The sequence below is a fragment of the Epinephelus moara genome, chromosome 7 (assembly GCF_006386435.1).
Source record: "Epinephelus moara isolate mb chromosome 7, YSFRI_EMoa_1.0, whole genome shotgun sequence".
NCBI lineage: Eukaryota > Metazoa > Chordata > Actinopteri > Perciformes > Serranidae > Epinephelus > Epinephelus moara.
The window spans coordinates 37,098,931-37,117,869 of NC_065512.1; the positions used below are offsets into that span (position 1 = coordinate 37,098,931).

At 40.9% G+C, this 18,939-nt stretch overlaps 1 protein-coding gene across 35 annotated transcripts in view; it reads left to right on the plus strand.

The window, feature by feature from the left end:
* The window catches only part of clasp1a (cytoplasmic linker associated protein 1a), a 129,521-nt gene extending 111,637 nt beyond the window's left edge, over nucleotides 1-17,884 (plus strand). For 26 of the 35 annotated variants that reach the window (XM_050049859.1, XM_050049872.1, XM_050049862.1 and 23 more), the window contains 10 exons: nucleotides 2,587-2,736; nucleotides 2,929-3,035; nucleotides 5,416-5,563; nucleotides 6,923-7,169; nucleotides 8,682-8,738; nucleotides 9,885-10,078; nucleotides 10,300-10,428; nucleotides 12,411-12,617; nucleotides 13,074-13,190; nucleotides 15,024-17,884. In XM_050049859.1, the coding sequence (XP_049905816.1) occupies nucleotides 2,587-2,736; nucleotides 2,929-3,035; nucleotides 5,416-5,563; nucleotides 6,923-7,169; nucleotides 8,682-8,738; nucleotides 9,885-10,078; nucleotides 10,300-10,428; nucleotides 12,411-12,617; nucleotides 13,074-13,190; nucleotides 15,024-15,110 (1,443 nt within the window). In that variant the 3' untranslated portion in view covers nucleotides 15,111-17,884. The remainder of the gene's footprint in view (nucleotides 1-2,586; nucleotides 2,737-2,928; nucleotides 3,036-5,415; nucleotides 5,564-6,922; nucleotides 7,170-8,681; nucleotides 8,739-9,884; nucleotides 10,079-10,299; nucleotides 10,429-12,410; nucleotides 12,618-13,073; nucleotides 13,191-15,023) is intronic. The other 9 variants (XM_050049867.1, XM_050049891.1, XM_050049890.1 and 6 more) reach the window with 2 other exon arrangements.
* The last annotated feature ends 1,055 nt before the right edge of the window (nucleotides 17,885-18,939 follow it).

Consider the following 18,939-nt stretch of genomic DNA (forward strand, 5'->3'; position numbering starts at 1 on the left):
TAAAGATTGATTTATTTTTTGTCAATCAATCTTTAAAACATTATTTAATTTTGTCATAACTCAGTCAAACCAGAACATGCAGGCATCACATACATACTGCTGGAATCAGAAGATCTAGCTTCAGGTTACACTTCCTTTTTTATCCTCTAGTGATGTTTTTTAAACCCTGCACCAACCCAGCCCATTATGAGAGCCAGTCCACCCTGCCTGTCCCGTAAACATATGTGTTAATCATTGACCCAAACCCGCCCGGCAAACCCGCAAAACCTGCAGAGCTGAAAGTTTCTGATAATGACCATCACATTTTCTGTTTTGAAAAGTACAGATATTAGCATCTTTTAAGTGGTAACCTCCTAAGTCTAATCTCAAGTGCACAGCTGATACGTACGGTGGTTTGTTTATATGACGTTATAGAAGTGCATATTTAAAGGATTCATTGTGGACAGAGAGGCACTTGCTTGCTGTTAAGTCACAGTGTTAGGCCTACATATTTGCAGAGGGAAATATTTTTGCCAGACATTTAGATATCTCGGACTTCAACAGACTTTTCTGGTCAGAAACTGGATAAAGAAAATCCTGAGCACAGCAGCACTAATGATAAAGCTGTTTGCTGTGTGAAAAAGAAAGGGAGCAAGATGGAGAGGGGAAGAGATTATTGCACAATGTTTCTGTAAGTTACTATGATAACTTACTCAGAGCACTGCTTTGTCTCCTCCTTTATAACCTGCCCACCTGAAACCCACAATATTTTCTAACAAGCTGACCCGAACTGCCTGACACATGGGTCAACCTGCGGGACCCGCTGTGGGTCGACCCTGCAACACTAGCATCTATGATGTGTTTCATGTTTATTACAACCTCAGATTCTGCCTCATAATCCTCAATTTAGACTTCTCTTTAGCATCAAAAGAAATTAAGGTGATTATTGTCTGTATATCTAGCAACCAGGAACTGATGGTAGCTACTGAAGCAGATTCACCAAAATGTAAATAAATAAATGCCCTAGAACAACCTGGCTTATGTATGAGTTAGCAACATTATACTTACATCACCTGAAAGATAATGGGAACCCTGTTGGCAAGCTCAAAATGTACCCATGCCAAAAAGGAAACAAGAAGAAAGAAACCTTTTTTTCAGGTATGTAGTAGTGACACCGCCATCAACCTATCGATATACAGTAGATGTAAGAAAAACACAACAAGCAAAACCAGGTAAGAGTTAGGAAGTTGCCATAACCAGTATCACAAAAATGGATTGTTATCCCTCATATGTCTCCTAGAGTAAAACATTTCAGAGCAATTTTGGTTGCAGTTTCTGTCTTAATACCATATTTACTGCCTTCTGATAACCCAAACCATTTTGGTCCCATGAAACTTATGTTCCCCAGCAACAATAGCAAACAGCTATTTTCTTGAAGTTTGATCTGTACTCACTTGCATGTTGCAACATTGATATATCAACAGTGTCCTTGACTAGTTGTAGGCTTTACTCTATTAGTTTTCCACTGAATGCTGCTTTGAACTCTCACCTTTTAACAGTTTCTTTCAACAGGCTAAGGCATCTGCAAGTCTACCGAAATGTGCACTGAGGGGCTAAAAAGGTGGTTTCCATGGTTTCAGAATTGCTTTGACCTTTATTAATTGTAATCTTTGAATCAAACTGGTCTTTTGGGGCTGGTTGCAAGAACAAGGTGGTTTCAAATTCCGACCTCATACATGTAGTTATGCCAGTTGCACCATCTTAAGCCTACTTCTCGCTAAGACCAGGCGTAATTCTTACATACAAACATAAATCCTTGTCTTTTCCTCAACTCAGCTTGTTGAAGGAGCGATCAAACAAACGTTTACAATTGAAAATGTCCGGTATCAAAAAAAGATAGCTCTTTAGTTAGTCAGTAGCAGCACATAAAGCAGCAGAACAGAGTCCACCAGGAATGAGTCCTAAAATTCAGAAATTACTTTTGCATTTTAGCACTTCCAGTTCCGTTGTCTCAAGTCATGGGTTTTATGAATGGCTTTTTGGTCAGATACCTGAAATAAGGTCTGTGATAACACAAGCTCAAGAGACTTTCACGATTTGTTCTATGATGCTCAATGATAACGTTGCTGCAAATGAAAGATGATTAGTAACACAGCGATAGAATTTATCAGTGTATCCTAGCAACACATATGCTGCTGGGCAATGGCCGTAGTTGCTGGGCATTCACATGAACGTGCATTGCTGTGACCAGACTTAGTTAACACTAGGCTTAAGTTTGGTTGGTGCAACCAACTTGAAGTTTGTTTCAAAGACTGGCCTTCACAAAGACCGACTTAACAATCAGGACCAGTTGGTGCAACCGGCTCTTGTGGTTTTACAAATGCTGAACAAAAACGGCAAATATTACAGCAGGTCATTAATCAGTCACAACCTGTATGATCTGGAGTTTTTTAATCATTTAAGATGTCAGTACAGCTCCTCTGACTCCCTGTGAAGAAATTCCTGTTGGAAATACATGGTCAGGGTACTTGTGGAACCAAGGAAACCATCTGACCCTCAAAGCTGTTGTGTCCTCCATGCTAACCTGTTGTACTACACTGCCTCCAGGCAGCCCAGGTGGTGCTGATCGCTTTGTTTGAGCTCAACACCCCAGAGTTCACCATGCTGCTGGGAGCTCTCCCCAAAACCTTCCAAGATGGAGCCACCAAACTGCTGCACAACCACCTGAAGAACTCCAGCAATACCAGCAGCAGTGTTGTAAGTCAAACGAAACACTGTAGTATTTGATGGCATTCAAACAAAAGCCCAACTCAGATGAAAAACTGTGCACTAATCCTCAAAAGGTGACCATACAGTAGTAAACACCATGTTAGGCGTTTGTAGACCAGCAGCACCATCAGACAGCAGAGTTGCCACATTTAGGCTTCATCATTGTTTACTGTGTTCCAGGGGTCTCCGAGCAACACCATCGGCCGGACGCCAACACGCCACACCCCCAGCAGAACCAGCCCCCTCACCTCTCCAACAAACTGCTCCCACGGAGGACTGTCTCCAAGGTAAACTATTATTTATAACACACATCCTGTAGTAGTGCATGGCTGTGGTTTAACCATATGGATACTGCTGCTGTCCTGATCGCTCATTTGTAGTCAGACTAACACACAACCTAACAGGCGGGTTGGTAGAAGCATGGTACTGTGAGCTTCTCAGAGAGGTTAGAAAACCTTTTTTTCTTCTTGTACAGATCAAATACAACTTACAGAACACCTCTTATGCACTCAGCTGATTGATAAAATATTATTGCCTTTGAAACAGTTGGTGCTGTGATAAAGTGATAATCAGGCTCTTTGATGTTATCTTATACAGGGCCTCATAAGGGCTAACATAAAATAAAAAACAGAGGAGAACATTTTTATTTTTGCCTTTCACTTTCCCCTGTGCTAGTGGAAAGATCTTTTCAGATGGTAAGCAATATTCCACCTCCTTACCCGCTTGAATCTGCTGGCTCGCATGTGAATAGACAGGCAGACAAGCACTCTGTGACTCAACACCAGGAGTGCTATGCTATCAAATATCCCGTATCACAGATCAATTTGTTGACACACAGTGGCATCCCAGTCTCTGATGCCAGCCACAGGCTGTTATTGTTTATAGCTAAAGTTAATTAAATTAGCATGTTTGTAACATAGCCCAGCTTAAGTTAAAACGATAGATAATGTTTCCTGATGCATCCAGTCTTTTTCTGCTGCTCTGCCATGCAAAAGCCCTCCTTTACTGTCATGATAACTGTTTAGAAAACAGTTGCATATTTCAGGGATTTCACAAAGGGTGAGGATCAGTCTCTCGTCCATCGATTTGCACTGTGTGATGGGTAGTAAACAGTTCAAGACAGTTCCATTCTGGCTGTGAGCGAGCATGTGCGTGAAAAGAGCACATGACTTTTCAAGGGATTGCCCCAAGGAGGTTAAAAAAAGGAGAAGTGCACAGTGCACATTCACAGTTAAATCTGTTCTGCACCTGCTAAACTGCTCAATAGCTGGGGAACTATCGTAGAACATGGGGAGGATTGATTCATTTCACTGAGGCGTCCACAGTCAGCCTTGAGTCGGAATATATTTTAGCCTATACTACAAAAAATAAATGGTTGAGAATCATAACACTGCAATTATTAAAAAAGGCCCTTACTTAAGGACCATAAACAAATGCTTTTTATTTGAAAATGTTGTATTGTATATCAGCATTGTGTAATACCCCATATCTCCCATGGAGTCATAGGGCATGTCCCAGACTAATTTAAATAGCCCTGGTTTGTGCCTGCTTGTTGCCTGTGCCTTCATATCTGCCCACTCGCCTTTCATTAAAAAGGATTTACTTGATGCGTGAATTGCTTTACATCTGAAAAGACCTAATACAGCCAGTGACTGATTATAGCAGTTCCCTAAAATACAGTTCAATTCTATCTGACTGAGCAGCTCATTCACCTGAGGCACTGTACAGTCTTTTTTACCTGCAAGCAGAAACCCATAAACACTTGTAAAGGAGCTATTGATTTTCCTGGTAATACCTTTATTTGAACCTGAAGTGCACTTCATGTTGAGATCATTCTGGCTAAAACGTGAAAAATGGCCCCTCATTCGTGATGGGGAAAAATTTTAGTTTAAGCTGACTTTGTGGGATTCTGCTACTTTTCAAATCTCTTCTTTAAATTAACACTTTCATTTAACCTTAAAGCTCAGACTAGTTTCTTTTTGTCTTTTCTCTTTCTCCTCCTGCACACTCGTGTTTCTCTTTCTCCTCCTTTCTCTTGTCTCGTCTTGTGGTCTCCACTTGTTCTTGATTTCCATCCGCCTTGCCCCACTCTCTCACTCCTGTCTGTCCATCCTTCCCTCCCGGCTGCACTGTGGCAACAGTCGGTTATGGGGTTGGGGTGTCGACGGACTGTCAAAGCATCCCCCTGCCCCTCCTCCTCCTCCTCCACCCCACTCCACCCCTGCTGCCCCCTCCCTAAGGGTCCTGCGCAGAGCATACTCACCCAGGTAATGAGGTGGGCTAAGACACAAAGGCAATTATTCCATCAAAGAAGCCAGACCCTGATCCTTTTCCTATTTCAAAATTTCTTTTTCAAAAAACAGTTGAGCATATCTTTCAATGTCTGACTAAATGCATATTACTCCATCATCACAAATCAAATGATAAGATCATTTTACATTGCTTCTAAGGTTTGGTTAATGCTGTGTTGTTTGTCCAATTAAAAATATACAATAACACGAAGGTTTACTTACACCTGACCTTTCCCTTTCTAATAACTAACCAGTTTGAATGTCAAAAGCAACATTTAAGCACTTTGCATGTTGGCAACACAAAAGCCTGCCTCTTCAGACATACATTTCATATAAATCTCCTGTGTATTTCTCTCTGTGTTTGTGTGTGTGGTAGCATGATGGAGTATGACACAGAAAACATGAACTCTGAAGAGATCTACAGCTCGCTGCGAGGCGTCACCGAGGCCATCCAGAGCTTCAGCTACCGGAGCCAGGAGGACTTGAATGAGCCAATCAGACAGGAGGGCAAGAGGGATGATGCTGTAAGTTTAGTATTTTTCAATCTGGACTCTATTCTATTTCCCTTGTTTTTGTGTCTAAATGAATAATGGGAACAACAATTTTTGAAACTGCTCCAGTATTGAGTGAGACTGCTGCAGCCGGCAGCAATGTGAGAGAATGTGAGTGAGTAATTATAAGCTCTAAGGACAGTATGGTAAGGATCCCTACAGAGATAGACCTTTTGGATATAGTGCTAGATCCTTTTTTGTTTCACCAGAAACAGCCCTGAAATTACCATCGCCAAATTCACCAGACTCCATTTAAATAAACTAATTTTGGCATGTATAGAGTCAGCATATTTCATATCTAAGTGGGTGAATTAAGGGTTTATCTCAACCGGAGTTAGTGAAGCAGTGGAAAGACAAACCAAGACAGCTTCCGTGACTTTTATTGTAATTCTGTTGACTTTGAATGAAGAATGTTTTACGACGATAAAATTACTTTTAATTTAAATGGAGTCTTGTGGGATTGGCGACAGCGATTTCAGGGCTGTCTCTGGTATTAATCAGTAATATTGCAAACACAAATTAAACTTTTGGGAGCCTACCAGAAAAATAAAATCAATTGCGTTTTCAGTCCACTAGACACATGTTGCTGCAATAAAAATGATTTAAGTGACATGAACACACTGAAAACGTTATGTTATTAGATAAAAAAAGATGTCAACAACATTTTTCTTCATTTTGCAGTTGAAAAAGGTAACAAATCGCAATATAGTGCAATATATGTTATCGCAGTACTGTCAAACACTTGAAATACCAACCTGAGCCTCTCAGTGGCAAAAAAAGGAGATTTGAGAGTACATAAATTGACTGCGCAAGTATCCCTGCATTGTTACATTGCGGCCTGCCTTTATAGTCACTGCGGCAGTCTTGGTCAATACAAGACCATAATCAAAAATTATGTTTCCCATTAGTGACTTAGACACAAAAACATGGAGAAATATGAATCCAACATTGAAGTGTTGCAGCTGCATGGGATAAAAAAAAGGAGCTCATCATATTGAATTGGCCTGTTCTGTTTTATTTTATTTTATTCTTTTTGGCTAACTGAGACTGCTGAAGCATCACAATCTTTGCTGCAGTTACTAAATCCATATTAGAAGTTTGGAGTCAGGCCAGCAGGATACAGGTATGAGAGAGGTAGGGGAATCACTGGGAGGTCGACAGCTGGTACTGGGCTTCTGTATGGAGTTTCTCAAGCAGCAGTCTCAGCACAGAGCTCCTGTTGTGTAATAGCAAATCAAGTGATTTGAGCACTGCAGGTGCTCCCAAGGACAAACAATTTTGATAATCCTGTCTCATATTCTTCCTCCTCCCACCTATCCTTCTGTCTTACAGGCAGGAAGAGAGGGTGTAGCGTCCTCTCCCGGCTCTGACGCCCGCCTTGGTTTAGACGTGGTGGAAGGGGGTCGCACCGCCTTAGACAACAAGACCTCGCTACTGAACACGCCATCACCTCGATCGTTCTCTGGGCCACGGAGCCGTGAGTTCGCTCCCTATGGTTACGGAGAAACCATCTGCACATATGACAAGAGCGCCCTGAAGGAGGCCGTCTTTGATGATGACGTGGAGCAGTTCCGCGACTGTGAGTTCATGTGATAATTAAGCAGTTAAGGGTGGTGGGTGGTGTTTGAAGAGGTCATTATTGCAGCAGACTTCTTGGATGAAACAAAAGTGGTACGTTTGATATTGAAGCACACAACACTAAGATATGTTGTTACATTCTCTATTGAAAAGTCTTCCCGTGTACCACTAAAGTGTTTCGATAAGAATTATTCAGTATATGCTTACAACAAGGGTCACAGTGTTTCATACTGTTGAGATTTCTGAGACATAAGTGAAGAAAAAAAAGACATTTTATTAATGTGTGTGTTTCATTTTGATGAGAATGTAATTTTTATGCCTCCACACTGGCGATAGCTGTGGCTGAAGGCATTATTTTTTTCGGGATGTCTGTCATTGCTTACGTATGTACATCCCATTCTTGTGAACACGATATCTTAAGAATGCCTTGTGGGAATTTTTTTCAAATTTGGCACAAATGTCCACTTAGACTCAACAATGAATTGAAAGGTCACGCTGACCTTGCATCCGCCTTATTGTCATTAATGCGATATCTCAAGAACACCTTGAGGGAGTTTCCTCAAATTTGGCACAAACGTCCACTTGGACTCAAGAATCAACTGATTAGAACTTGGTGGTCAAAGGTCACTGTGACCTCACAAAATATGTTTTCGGCCATAACTCAAGAATTCATATGTAATTATAACAAAATTTAACACAAATGTCTAATAGGATAAAATGGTGAAGTGATGATATTTTATATCCAAAAGTCAAAGTTGAACTTCACTGTGACCTCATAATGTTCTGCCTAAAACATTTCTCTAGCCATTACTCACCATCATACCTCAGGAACAGAAGGGGAGACATTTGGTCGTATAGATCTTCTGCCGGGGGGCGGGAGCAGGAGGGGGCATCCATGTATTCGCAGGCATGGATGTAACTGTAACAACTTCACTAGTCTGTGGAGGCAAACAACCACAAGGCATTAATTCTAGTTTGTTGCTGTTTTATGCCTTTCATAGTTCTGATAATAACGGTGAAAAAATGTCATTGGAATGAGGAGTTGTGCTCACCTCATGCATCTGTGGAAAAGATTTACCAGCCAGCAGTCTTGACTTCTCCTTTATCATCCTGCCAACCTATCTGTTGTCCACCATTCTCCCATTGTGTAATATGTCGTGTTGTTTTGACAACAAAAAGGAAGACACTCTGTAAGGTTACTGCTGTTAGGCTGTGTTGAGACCTGAAACAAGAAATGACCTCAACCACCAAAAGTATAATAATTATTTGTAGCCAGCTCTGACTTGTCGCTTGGTTAGTTGGCTAATTGTTAAGACAAAGAGGTGAAACTTGTTTACCACAAGCACAGGTGTGTGTGAGTTTGGCTTGTGTTGCAACAGAGGAGCAGCAGTTTGTGTGTCAGTTGATGTTGTCGTCATCACATCCTTTGCTCTGCCCCCCCCCCCCATGTCCCTCACCTCCCCATCTCCACCTTCATCCCTCCCCTACCCCCACCTCCCCTCATCCTCTCCAGGCCGACGTCAGGAAAGTGGTGAAAACAAGATGACGCTCCCCAAGGTCTTTGCTCCTGGTAAACATGACTGTCTGAGAAACTGACTGACGGACTTTATGACTGTGTGACTGATTTACTGACTGTACATTCACTCCACTCACCCTTTGTGTGTGTTTGCATTACTCAATCAGCTCTTTCAATTCCCATTACCATCTTATCATGGTCTTTTAACTCCACCTAATACCTGTGTGTTCACTAACTTGTCCTGCTGTTAATGCACAACTAGCTGGCAGCTTGATGCTTGTACTAATGGTTGTGGAATTCTCTGGAATGAACTGAATGTTTGGATGGTTGTGTTAGTATGTCTAATACTGCTTCAGCAGTCCAGCATATGGCATACAGTATTGAAATACATTATATTCTCATCAATTGTATATCTCTTGCAGACACGAGCAGCAACACAATACATGACATTAGCTTAATAACACTAACACCTATAAACGAGTGTGGAGCTCTGATTGGGCCAAAAAATCAAGCCTGAAATTACAGCTCGGCCCAACCCGTACCAGGCGACTGACGTCAGGCCCAATCAGCCTCAGGCAGAAAATCAGAGCTCTAGACCAGTGATAAAGGGCACAAGTACATTTTGTCAAACCTGACATGAACAATTATTGTCAAAATAAAATACACATTTGAATTAGGTTTTATACCCATCCTTCCACTGTCTACCCTTAAATGTCAAAAACTATTTTTGAATGGTCACGTTTTGAAAAATTTCTAAAATGTAACATTTAGGCCCATAGTGCCAGGATTTTAGGCTCTCATTGCTTATCTAGTTTTTAACTTGGCCGTGCATTCAGAGATGTATTTCCCACACCAAATGCATCACAGTATCACAGCGACATCTTGACATGTCATCTCACAGTTTATATTCAGTCTTAAATGAGAAAGTTTCTCCTAACAAGTGAAAACATGTATTTTAAAAACAGGATTTGTTTTACAGTAAAGTTTAAAATGAGAGAATGCTAATTATCTCGCAGCAGTGGTTACATTTTTTTCTTTCTAGTCTTGATAAATTAATTAAAGGCTGATGCTGGTTTAAATGACACTAAAGTTTGGATTGTTTTTGTTTTTGTTTTTTTAGCTGTGGCAAGATTTTAGTAGCTGTATCTCTGATGTGCAATTTAATGTGTAACTAATTACTGTCATCCTCTCTTTGGCAAGCAGTCGGTCAGGACCACTCAGACATGGTAGCCGACCTGCTCAAGGAATTGTCCAATCACAATGAGCGTTCTGAGGAGCGTAAAGGCGCCTTGGTGGATCTGCTGAAGATCACACGAGAAGACAGCCTGGCTGTGTGGGATGAGCACTTTAAAACCATCCTCCTCCTTCTGCTGGAGACACTGGGTGATAAAGATGTATGTTATTTGATGGTTCTGCATGTAACTACAGAGGTTTACTAATTGTCATACAGTAAAACTATGTGAATATTTGTGTGCAGAGGATGTTGAGTGCCACTGAGTTTACCAGGCATTAGTTTGAATCACACTCGAAATTCAGTGAATGTACACACCTGTGGATCTCCGGTAAGGATATTTTTTTTACTTTTAAGTAATTGCCCATGCCATGTTTCCCCCAGCACACCATCCGAGCCCTGGCCCTGCGTGTGCTCAAAGAAATTCTGAGGAACCAGCCGGCCCGCTTCAAAAACTACGCTGAGCTAACCATCATGAAGACCCTGGAGGCTCACAAAGACTCCCATAAGGAGGTACACAGCTCCCACATAACCACTGGACAACAGATAAACCTGCATTAACAATCTGAAATTGCAAAACTGACATATTATTTCTATTTAGTGTTTAAGTAAACTGTTGCCTGTTTTATACATCCAGCAGATACAGAGCAACGTCAGTATTTGTGTCAACCTGATGAATCCAAGTCCGATATTCAATCTCCTTTTAGTTCTGTTTTGGTCTTCACCATACCCTGAGGGAAATACTGTATCTGACCCCTTTCAGATTATGCATTTGATCCATTGTTAATATTAAAAAAAATATATATCAGTCCCTCCAGGACTTCACGGGCTGTTTTTGGGATCCTCATTGCAGCCTACAGTAAAATGTCTAATTTCGGGACCCTTTTCACTGCCTCTTTTTTCTAAGAAATTGTGATGTATGTTGTTATTTTTATAGCTGTTTTTTGCAATGAAGTTGTGGGGGCAAGTGAAAATTGCAAAAAAATAGTTGTGATGCTGTCTCAGATTCTGAACGTATTATTATGAATATTTCCCGCAGAATAAGAATCTATTTGTGATGGTGTGGGGGTGGTTGGCAGCAACCTGGCTGCTGTTCGATGCAGCGCTGAAGTACTGTCCCCGTGAGAGGCTCTGCTCCTTGTCTCTACGCCTGGTTAGCACAGCACAACCGGATCTCATCATTACTCGTCATATTTTGCCGCTTAGGCACAAGCCCCACAGCAGCAGTTAACATCCAACACCGAGCCATTAATTTTGCGCCGAAATGGTTTGACTCTGCTGTTAGTCCTGTTAGTAACTGTTGGGTAACGTTAGCTTTGTGATAGTAACAGTTAGCCCTGTCACTGTGTGTGTGTGAGATCTGTCCCACGTGCAGAGCTCTGGTCCAACTGCAGCAGTCTTATAATAAACAGAGAGAGGGGGGGCTGAAGTGAATCAATTTGCAGTTCTACAATGAAAAGAGATTTGACCTGTTTTAAATGGTCCAATATGTGGGAAAGTTGTGATGATTGGACAAAATTGCAAGGTTGCACAGAATTCACAAGGATTGACTGAATTTGTTGTGATTGCAATATCATGAAATCTTGGAGTGACTGATATGTATTTGTGCAGCTTTAAAAAGAGGGGATCACAGCCTCTCTAACACAGTTATACTCGGTCACGTTCTTTTTGATGGTACTGAGATGTAAACTTACATTTTCCTCTACAACATCATAAACCACCAATAACTGTGTTTCCACGCTAAGGATGGTTGAACTTTCAAACTGTCTAAAAAAATACATATTTTAAAACATTTCATAGTGTGTGTAGCACTATGCACATGCCAACATATGGCAAGCCTAGAGTTCAAACAGTGAATAATATTTGGTTTTAAAGGGCTCTCTAGTGCCCTCGTCATTCAGACAATCTGGTTATTGATAGAAAAAAATAACCTCTGCATTTGACCTTTAACTAAATTAAACAAAGGCAAAAGCTTGGGGGTGACGCAGGATAACTCAGGTAACCCTCCTGCCAGGCGGTCAGCGGGCACAGAGAGTGGGCAAACAAAGATCAAATGTTGATAACACATTGAACATAGAATACACAAAATAAACACTGAGACTACCCTTTGATGAAACCTCCTGATCAATAATCATCCACAGTGTGGGATGTAAAATCAGGGCTCAAAAAATTAAACTTAACCATCAAAAATACACCATACAGAATAAAAAATTATTCTTCCAAGGGTTCTCAATACTTTTGATAAAAAAGTGAGTTATTACAGAATACTCTATTCTGCAGATGTGGGATTTTCCAGTAGAGAAAGTCTTTAGATATTTAGGTCTGTTAAAGTTTTATACAAGGAAATATCTGTGATGGAAGATGCCTACTTGCTAATATCCCTGTAAGGCACCAGTTTCTACCCAGTGGTACAATACAAAAACTGATACATAATGTCATTCTCTTTTCTCAACATTACTGATATTAATGTGTAGTATTTGTTCATGTGCTTTTAGGTGGTGCGTGCAGCTGAGGAGGCAGCATCCACCCTGGCCGGCTCCATTCACCCAGAGCAGTGCATTAAGGTGCTGTGCCCTATTGTGCAGACAGCCGACTACCCAATCAACCTAGCTGCCATCAAGATGCAAACCAAAGTCATTGAACGCATCGCCAAGGACTCCTTACTGCAGCTGCTGCCTGACATCATCCCCGGGCTCCTACAGGTCTGCATCTGAACTAACTGCTTATTGCATTTAAGACACAGCAAGAGTTTTGAAGGAAAGATAAATGTGGATTGTTATATTTACACATTTTTATGGATTACATTAGTTTTGATTTAATTCTGTTAATTGTTCAAAAAATGTCTCTGTCTTTCTTTCAGTCACACTCATTCAATAAAAAGGAATGAAATAAACCTAATTCCTAATTTGTATGGTCAAATAACATGAAAGCCAGAGCGTTTTGGGGACAGCAGAGCAGAAACATCCTTGTCAACTCCAAAAAGGCATATTTGGTCAATGTTCATATTTGGACACTGGGCACTATTTGCCTTATTTGTCCCTGGAAATGTTTGCGTGTACTCTGCACTCTGTGCGACTCCTCCCATGTTCCTGCTGACCCCTCATTTGTGTGTATGTGTGTGCGCGTGTGGTGCCTGATGCCGCTTTGTTTCTCCACAGGGCTATGACAACACAGAGAGCAGCGTTCGCAAGGCCAGCGTGTTCTGTCTGGTGGCTATCTATTCTGTGATTGGTGAAGATCTCAAACCCCACCTGGCACAGCTCACAGGCAGCAAGGTAATGACTGTGCCAATGCTTTGCATGAACACATTTAAACACACACACACACACACACACACACATTTTTACCAACATCTCTTGAACAGATGCAGAGCCTTATCGTCTTCCCATGTTGTTATTTCTCAGCAGGTTTTAACCGGTTGTCCAATTATAAAGCACGGGGTCATATTTGCCCTACTTTCACTACAGCATGTGTCCTTGGGTTATGTAAGGGTTGAGATCTGAGGGTCAGGTTCACCTGAATGGAAGGACCCTCCCCTTTTATAATTTGGACAGCTGGTTATCGACTGAGCGTACCTGAGGAAGCACCGTCACATTCTCAAGTTGTACCTTGAGATGTAGTTACAATAACTTTGACTGGATCCAAATAATCCCGGAAGAAAGCAACTTTTTCCTCTCATTACATGCTGTGAGGTCCAGCCAGGATGTAAAGGAAAATTTTTACTGATTTAGGAATGTACACATTCAAAACTATCCAACTGAACATACAGTCAATAGCCCTTTTTACACTGCCTCTTCAAGGCGGGAATTTTACACCATTATGCCGCCTTGTCATTCTGTATAAAAGGTGCAATGGCAGAATGAGGGGCAGAGTTGTCTCACCTTTAAGCTGGTATCAGGGAGAAGTAACAGCACTGAAAAGGGACAGCCAGCAGGATTGGACCATGGGTGGCACGGGTGTGATATTTTGACGACATATTATGCATGCAACCTACCATGGGAGATTTAAAAAGTAGCTGATAGCAGTTAGTAGCTAACCCATATAACAGGGACAGTAAATGATTGTAACTGACACGTTAATGCCATTGTTATTGTTTATGAGGCACTGCCGACTCATGTTAAATTTCACACTAGTGGCCAACACTAATGTGTTACACATCACGCTGGTTTGCTTCCACATTGTTGGCATGCTATGTCAAATCACACACAAGAGTAGATGATCCCGCCGTTGTTTGGATCTGTGTAAAAATAAATGCAAAGGCAGCATGAAGGAAGGACTTATGGCACGAACATCAGGTCTTATGATGGCTGCCATCAGTTCAGTCACTTAGAAGCCTCTGCTAAGGAGGTGCCATAGACAGTGCTGATCATTACTAAATATCTGATACTTGTGCTAATTATAAGCATGCAGCGTTGAAGGCACCCTTAGTCATTATTAATGAAAACAATTGCTTATGACTTACATTGCAGTTCTCCCTAATTAATTAGTTTTAGTTGTGCTTTTCCATTTTCATTTTTCTTGTAGCAGTTAACTGTCACTGTAACATATTTGCAGCACACCGTTACTTACTGTAGATCTCAATCTCAAAGCTCAAAGCTTAAGGTCACTGTGTCCTCAAAAAACATGTTTTTGGCTTTGACACAGAAATTCATTCACTAATTATAACAAATTTTCAAACCGATGTTTAATAGGATATAATGATGGTGTGATAACATTTTATATCCAAAAAGACAAAGGTCAGCCTCACTGTGACATCATAATGTTCTGCAAAATCGCTTTACTGGACATTATTCAACGTCATATCTCAGAAACAGAAGGTGAGACATTTGGTCAAATATGACATTGTTTGGACTACTGGGGATAAGGAATAGTGGGCCATCAAAATAATGTCATGACACCACACCCGTTTGGGTACCACTGACCTACATTTTTACCTTTTGGCATTGAGTTTCAAACAACATGATCAAGAAGTCTTGCTTCTTCAAAATGAAGGGCTCCTAAAGAAGTATATTAATACCTGAAAGGGATGTCAGATGTGATACTCCTTCAAAATGTAATGGCACTGTGCTTAGGAAAAGATCAACATATCTTGTCTTTGTTGTTTGCAGATGAAGTTACTGAACCTGTACATCAAGCGAGCCCAGACGACCAACAGCAATAGCAGCAGCTCCTCGGACGTCTCCTCTCACAGTTAATGGAGGGAGGTTTCATTTGAAAACCCTGTGGATGGGCGCTGTTGGAGGATTTCCAGGGCAAAGCTGTGCTTCTTTCAGACTTCTCCGTCTCTGAGCTTCCCCTCCTCCTCCACATCACAACTTGAGCACCACCACGCTTTTCTCCAGTTTAAAGGAGATCCTGTCAGCAACCGTTGTCATTTAGTTCCTCCTCCCCACCTTTTGCTCTAGAAACTTATGAATGTAAATGTGGATTGGGTTTAAACCGGTGGGGAGGAAATCAACACATTCTGAGTTTTTGGATCTAGGAAATGCACTTTCTGTTCCTCCTCGGTTCCCACGACCTCCACACCGCCTTCTATCTTTGCGTGTTTCTCCTTAAGCCCTCAGATTTGGTAGATTAAAGAGTTCGTACATGATGCCGTGAAGTATTCATGATCAGAGGGAGAAATTTCTGTCAGATTGAGTACAGTTTGGGATGATATGTCATTTGGCTGGCCCAGTGATGGTAACAAGCTCATAGGTTTTGGGTTGAATTGTGGTTTGGGAAGCATAAAACCAAATATTGTTAGAAAAAAAAGAAAGAAATGTGTAAAGGAACAAAGTGACAGAAAAAAAGGAAGTACTGTATGAGAATTTTTAGTTCATGTTTTAAGTTTATTGATCATGATTGTGGCTCGCAGAAGTCCATGCATCGATTGTTGTCTTTTTTATGCTAATCTGTAACTAAAAGTGGCTTAATCAATTGAATCCCCCCTTACGAAAACAATTGTTACATTTAAAAAGGTAACAAGGTGCCAAAAGATACATTTTCAGCGACAGAATTGACAATCCTTAAAATTTTGTGCAGATTTTTATTTTCAGGTACGGAAGAAGAAATCGGTGGTAGACTGCACAATAAAGTTGAATTTGTCTTGAAATTAACAATCAGCAGACAGTAGAAAAATATGAAAAGTTCAATTGTGTTGCCTGCATTTTCTCACTCAACTTTCTGCATTAAGTTCAAAAACTGTTTTTGTTGTTTGTTTGTTTGTTTGTTTTTAAGTATACTTTCAGAAATGGTTGCCTGTTGGTTGCCAGTCTGTGGCATCTTACCTGTAAAACTCTGAGGTTGCTGCTCAGTAGAGTGACTCTGTTTGAAGAGGAAGTCCTTTGTAAATATTCCACATTTTCCCTGCTTGGAGTCAGGAGAGATCCAAGCAATCCCAGACAGTCAGAAAGACATTACCAGGCCTTATTCACTTCGCACACTAATGTTAGTCGACTGGGACTGCAGAGAGTGGATGGGATGTACAGCACTGTAACTCTTGGCTCTGATAAAAAAAAAAAAAAAAAAAAAAAATGTGAATCACCAGGAAAACAGACCCGCGGCAGTGTTCTTGACCTGTGACAATGCAAATACAGTATTTGTTGTTTCCTCTGATCTCCTTCAGTTCCCCTTCACGTAACCACAGCTTCTGCAATAAATCCACAGTTAAAGGTATTTTGTACATACACTTTTTGACCACTGCTTCGCAAGGTTTTACATTATGTCAATGGAGAAAAAAAAAGAAAAGTGAACAGGTTGACTATCACTTTTTTGCACGTTAGCAAAAATAGCTTGCATGTATCCTGCAGCACATGCCAACTTGCTGTTTTGAAGGGCCCAGGTTTTTGGCTGTTAAAGTGCACTTGTGACATCACCTGATTACTCATCTCTGATTTAATGTTTCAGCAGAAGAGGTAGTCACATTAGTCACACACATATGTAAAAGGTACAAAATGTAGATTTAAGCTGGTAGAAGTATCCAGGCGAGGTACTGAGAAATCATACCTCTGGACACGGCTGTGATTTATTGTTGGGGTTTTTTTTTTGCTTTTTTTTTTCCAAGTGTTAGATTTGAGGTATCAAGAAGCTTTAAAATTTTGGATCTTGCACTGAGATCTCTCTTTAAGTTGTTGGGTTCCTGAAGTTTAACCCTAAGAGATATGACTCCAGCCATGGATCCCTGATTTTGAAAAGTCTCCCCTATTTGATCAGATTTTTTTATTGCTGGATATGATTTAGATGATCGTGGTACAATTAATCTACTGTAGGAAGAGATCAGTCTCATGCCTTTTAAATTCCGTTATCTCATTTGCTAACTCCTGGCAAATGACTCATAATAATAAGGAAATGGAAGTATTCCTGATATCACCTGGGGACAGCCTGAGTCCTTGGATGGACAATTTTGGACTCTTGGACTTTTCGTTGAGTAGTGTTTTCATTCAGGGAATCCACTGAGAGTTGTGGTTATTTAAGTAAATGAATGTACAGACTTAATATGTGTTATAATTAGCTTTTTAAGTATTGGTACTGAAACTGACTTCAGCAACATGCAGCCCTGTACACTCTGTAATATGCCTGTCTGCACTCTACCTGACTTTTCTTTCTCCTAAATTCCCTCAACAGTTTCAGACCGTTGATCAGCCTCGTGTTGTTTTTCAGCCAATTAAAACAAATCTACACATGGTGTGAGTTCACCAATCAGCAAACTACCGGCCACTAGCATATGTTATCACATTACTGGTCCTAGAAACAGACTACATGGTATTCCTTGCAAACTGTTCACTATGCATGTTCTACAGTACACTGTCTTTCTTTTGTCTCAATCAGTCATGTATACCTGTATTTATATATTTTATTTGATCTTATTTTATTTTGTTCTCTCATGATTAAACTGTACAGAAGGGTTTCTTTTGTTAACTTCCACCTGTGATAGGTTTGCAACAATGTAAAGAAATTGTTTGCTCTAGAAATAAACAGACTAAGAACTGATCTGAACTGAAAATCTTTTGGTTATTCGTCACGACATGTAGTTTAATCTTATCTAAATTTAAAGGGGGCCTACACCCATTTTCAAAATTCATACATGCTATTCCCATGGTCTAAGACTGGGGAAAGTTAACCATTAATCAGTTAACCACCAAGACTACTTTTGACTGGTTACGCATGTTGGTCTGTGGGTTAATTTTCCTACTCCTCAGTTGCACTCCGCATGACCTGGGTCAGTTTGAAGCTAGCTAGTGGCGTCGCTCACTGCTGGTAGTGCCATCGCAACCCAGTGGCATTGCTGTAGAAACATTGTGCCCATCCTTCTGTTTTCTTTCAGGTCCTGCCCTGTTACGTAAAACAGCTTTTAATGTTGTTATCTGTAGTATGTATTACTGTTAGTTCTGTTAGCATGGTTAGCACCGTTATCAGTGACAGCAAAGCTAGTGGTGCTAACATAGTTAACAGTGCTGAGGGGGTAGTGCGACTCAGAATGAAAATGAAGCAGCTTACTCGCAAGGGCTACCAGGGGCAATGCCATCCCGCTATCATGGGTTGGAACCATAGACTGTAAAAAATAATGGTCGTTGCTTCCATGTCATCACCCACTGCTTTGTGAACTCCTGTATTGAAGCCTCAAGTTCAGTATTTCAGCTGTCGCCATCTTGTTTTTTTGGCCAGAAGTGACTATATTTGGACGAGGGGCTGGAGCTGTGGAGGAGCGAGGGATGGATCTGACTGAGAAGCTGACACTGTCGGCAGAAAGCCTGTCACTCAAAGCAGCCTGCCCTTAATTATGCATAATTTTAAGCCTTAGTAAAACGGGTGAGTTATATGAAATTCACCCCCCGTGCAGTTGTCATGGAAGTTCAGATTAGCTATAGAGACCAAAACTGTTTTTGGCACCAGGCTATAAACATATTTGTGCTGTAAAATTGGGCACTTTAACATGAGGGTCTATGGGGATTGACTAGCTTCCGGAGGCCTGTCTTAAGTGGCTGTTCAAAGAAATGTAGTTTTTGGCTTCATTGTTCAGCCCTGGAGGTTGCCGCTTGGTTG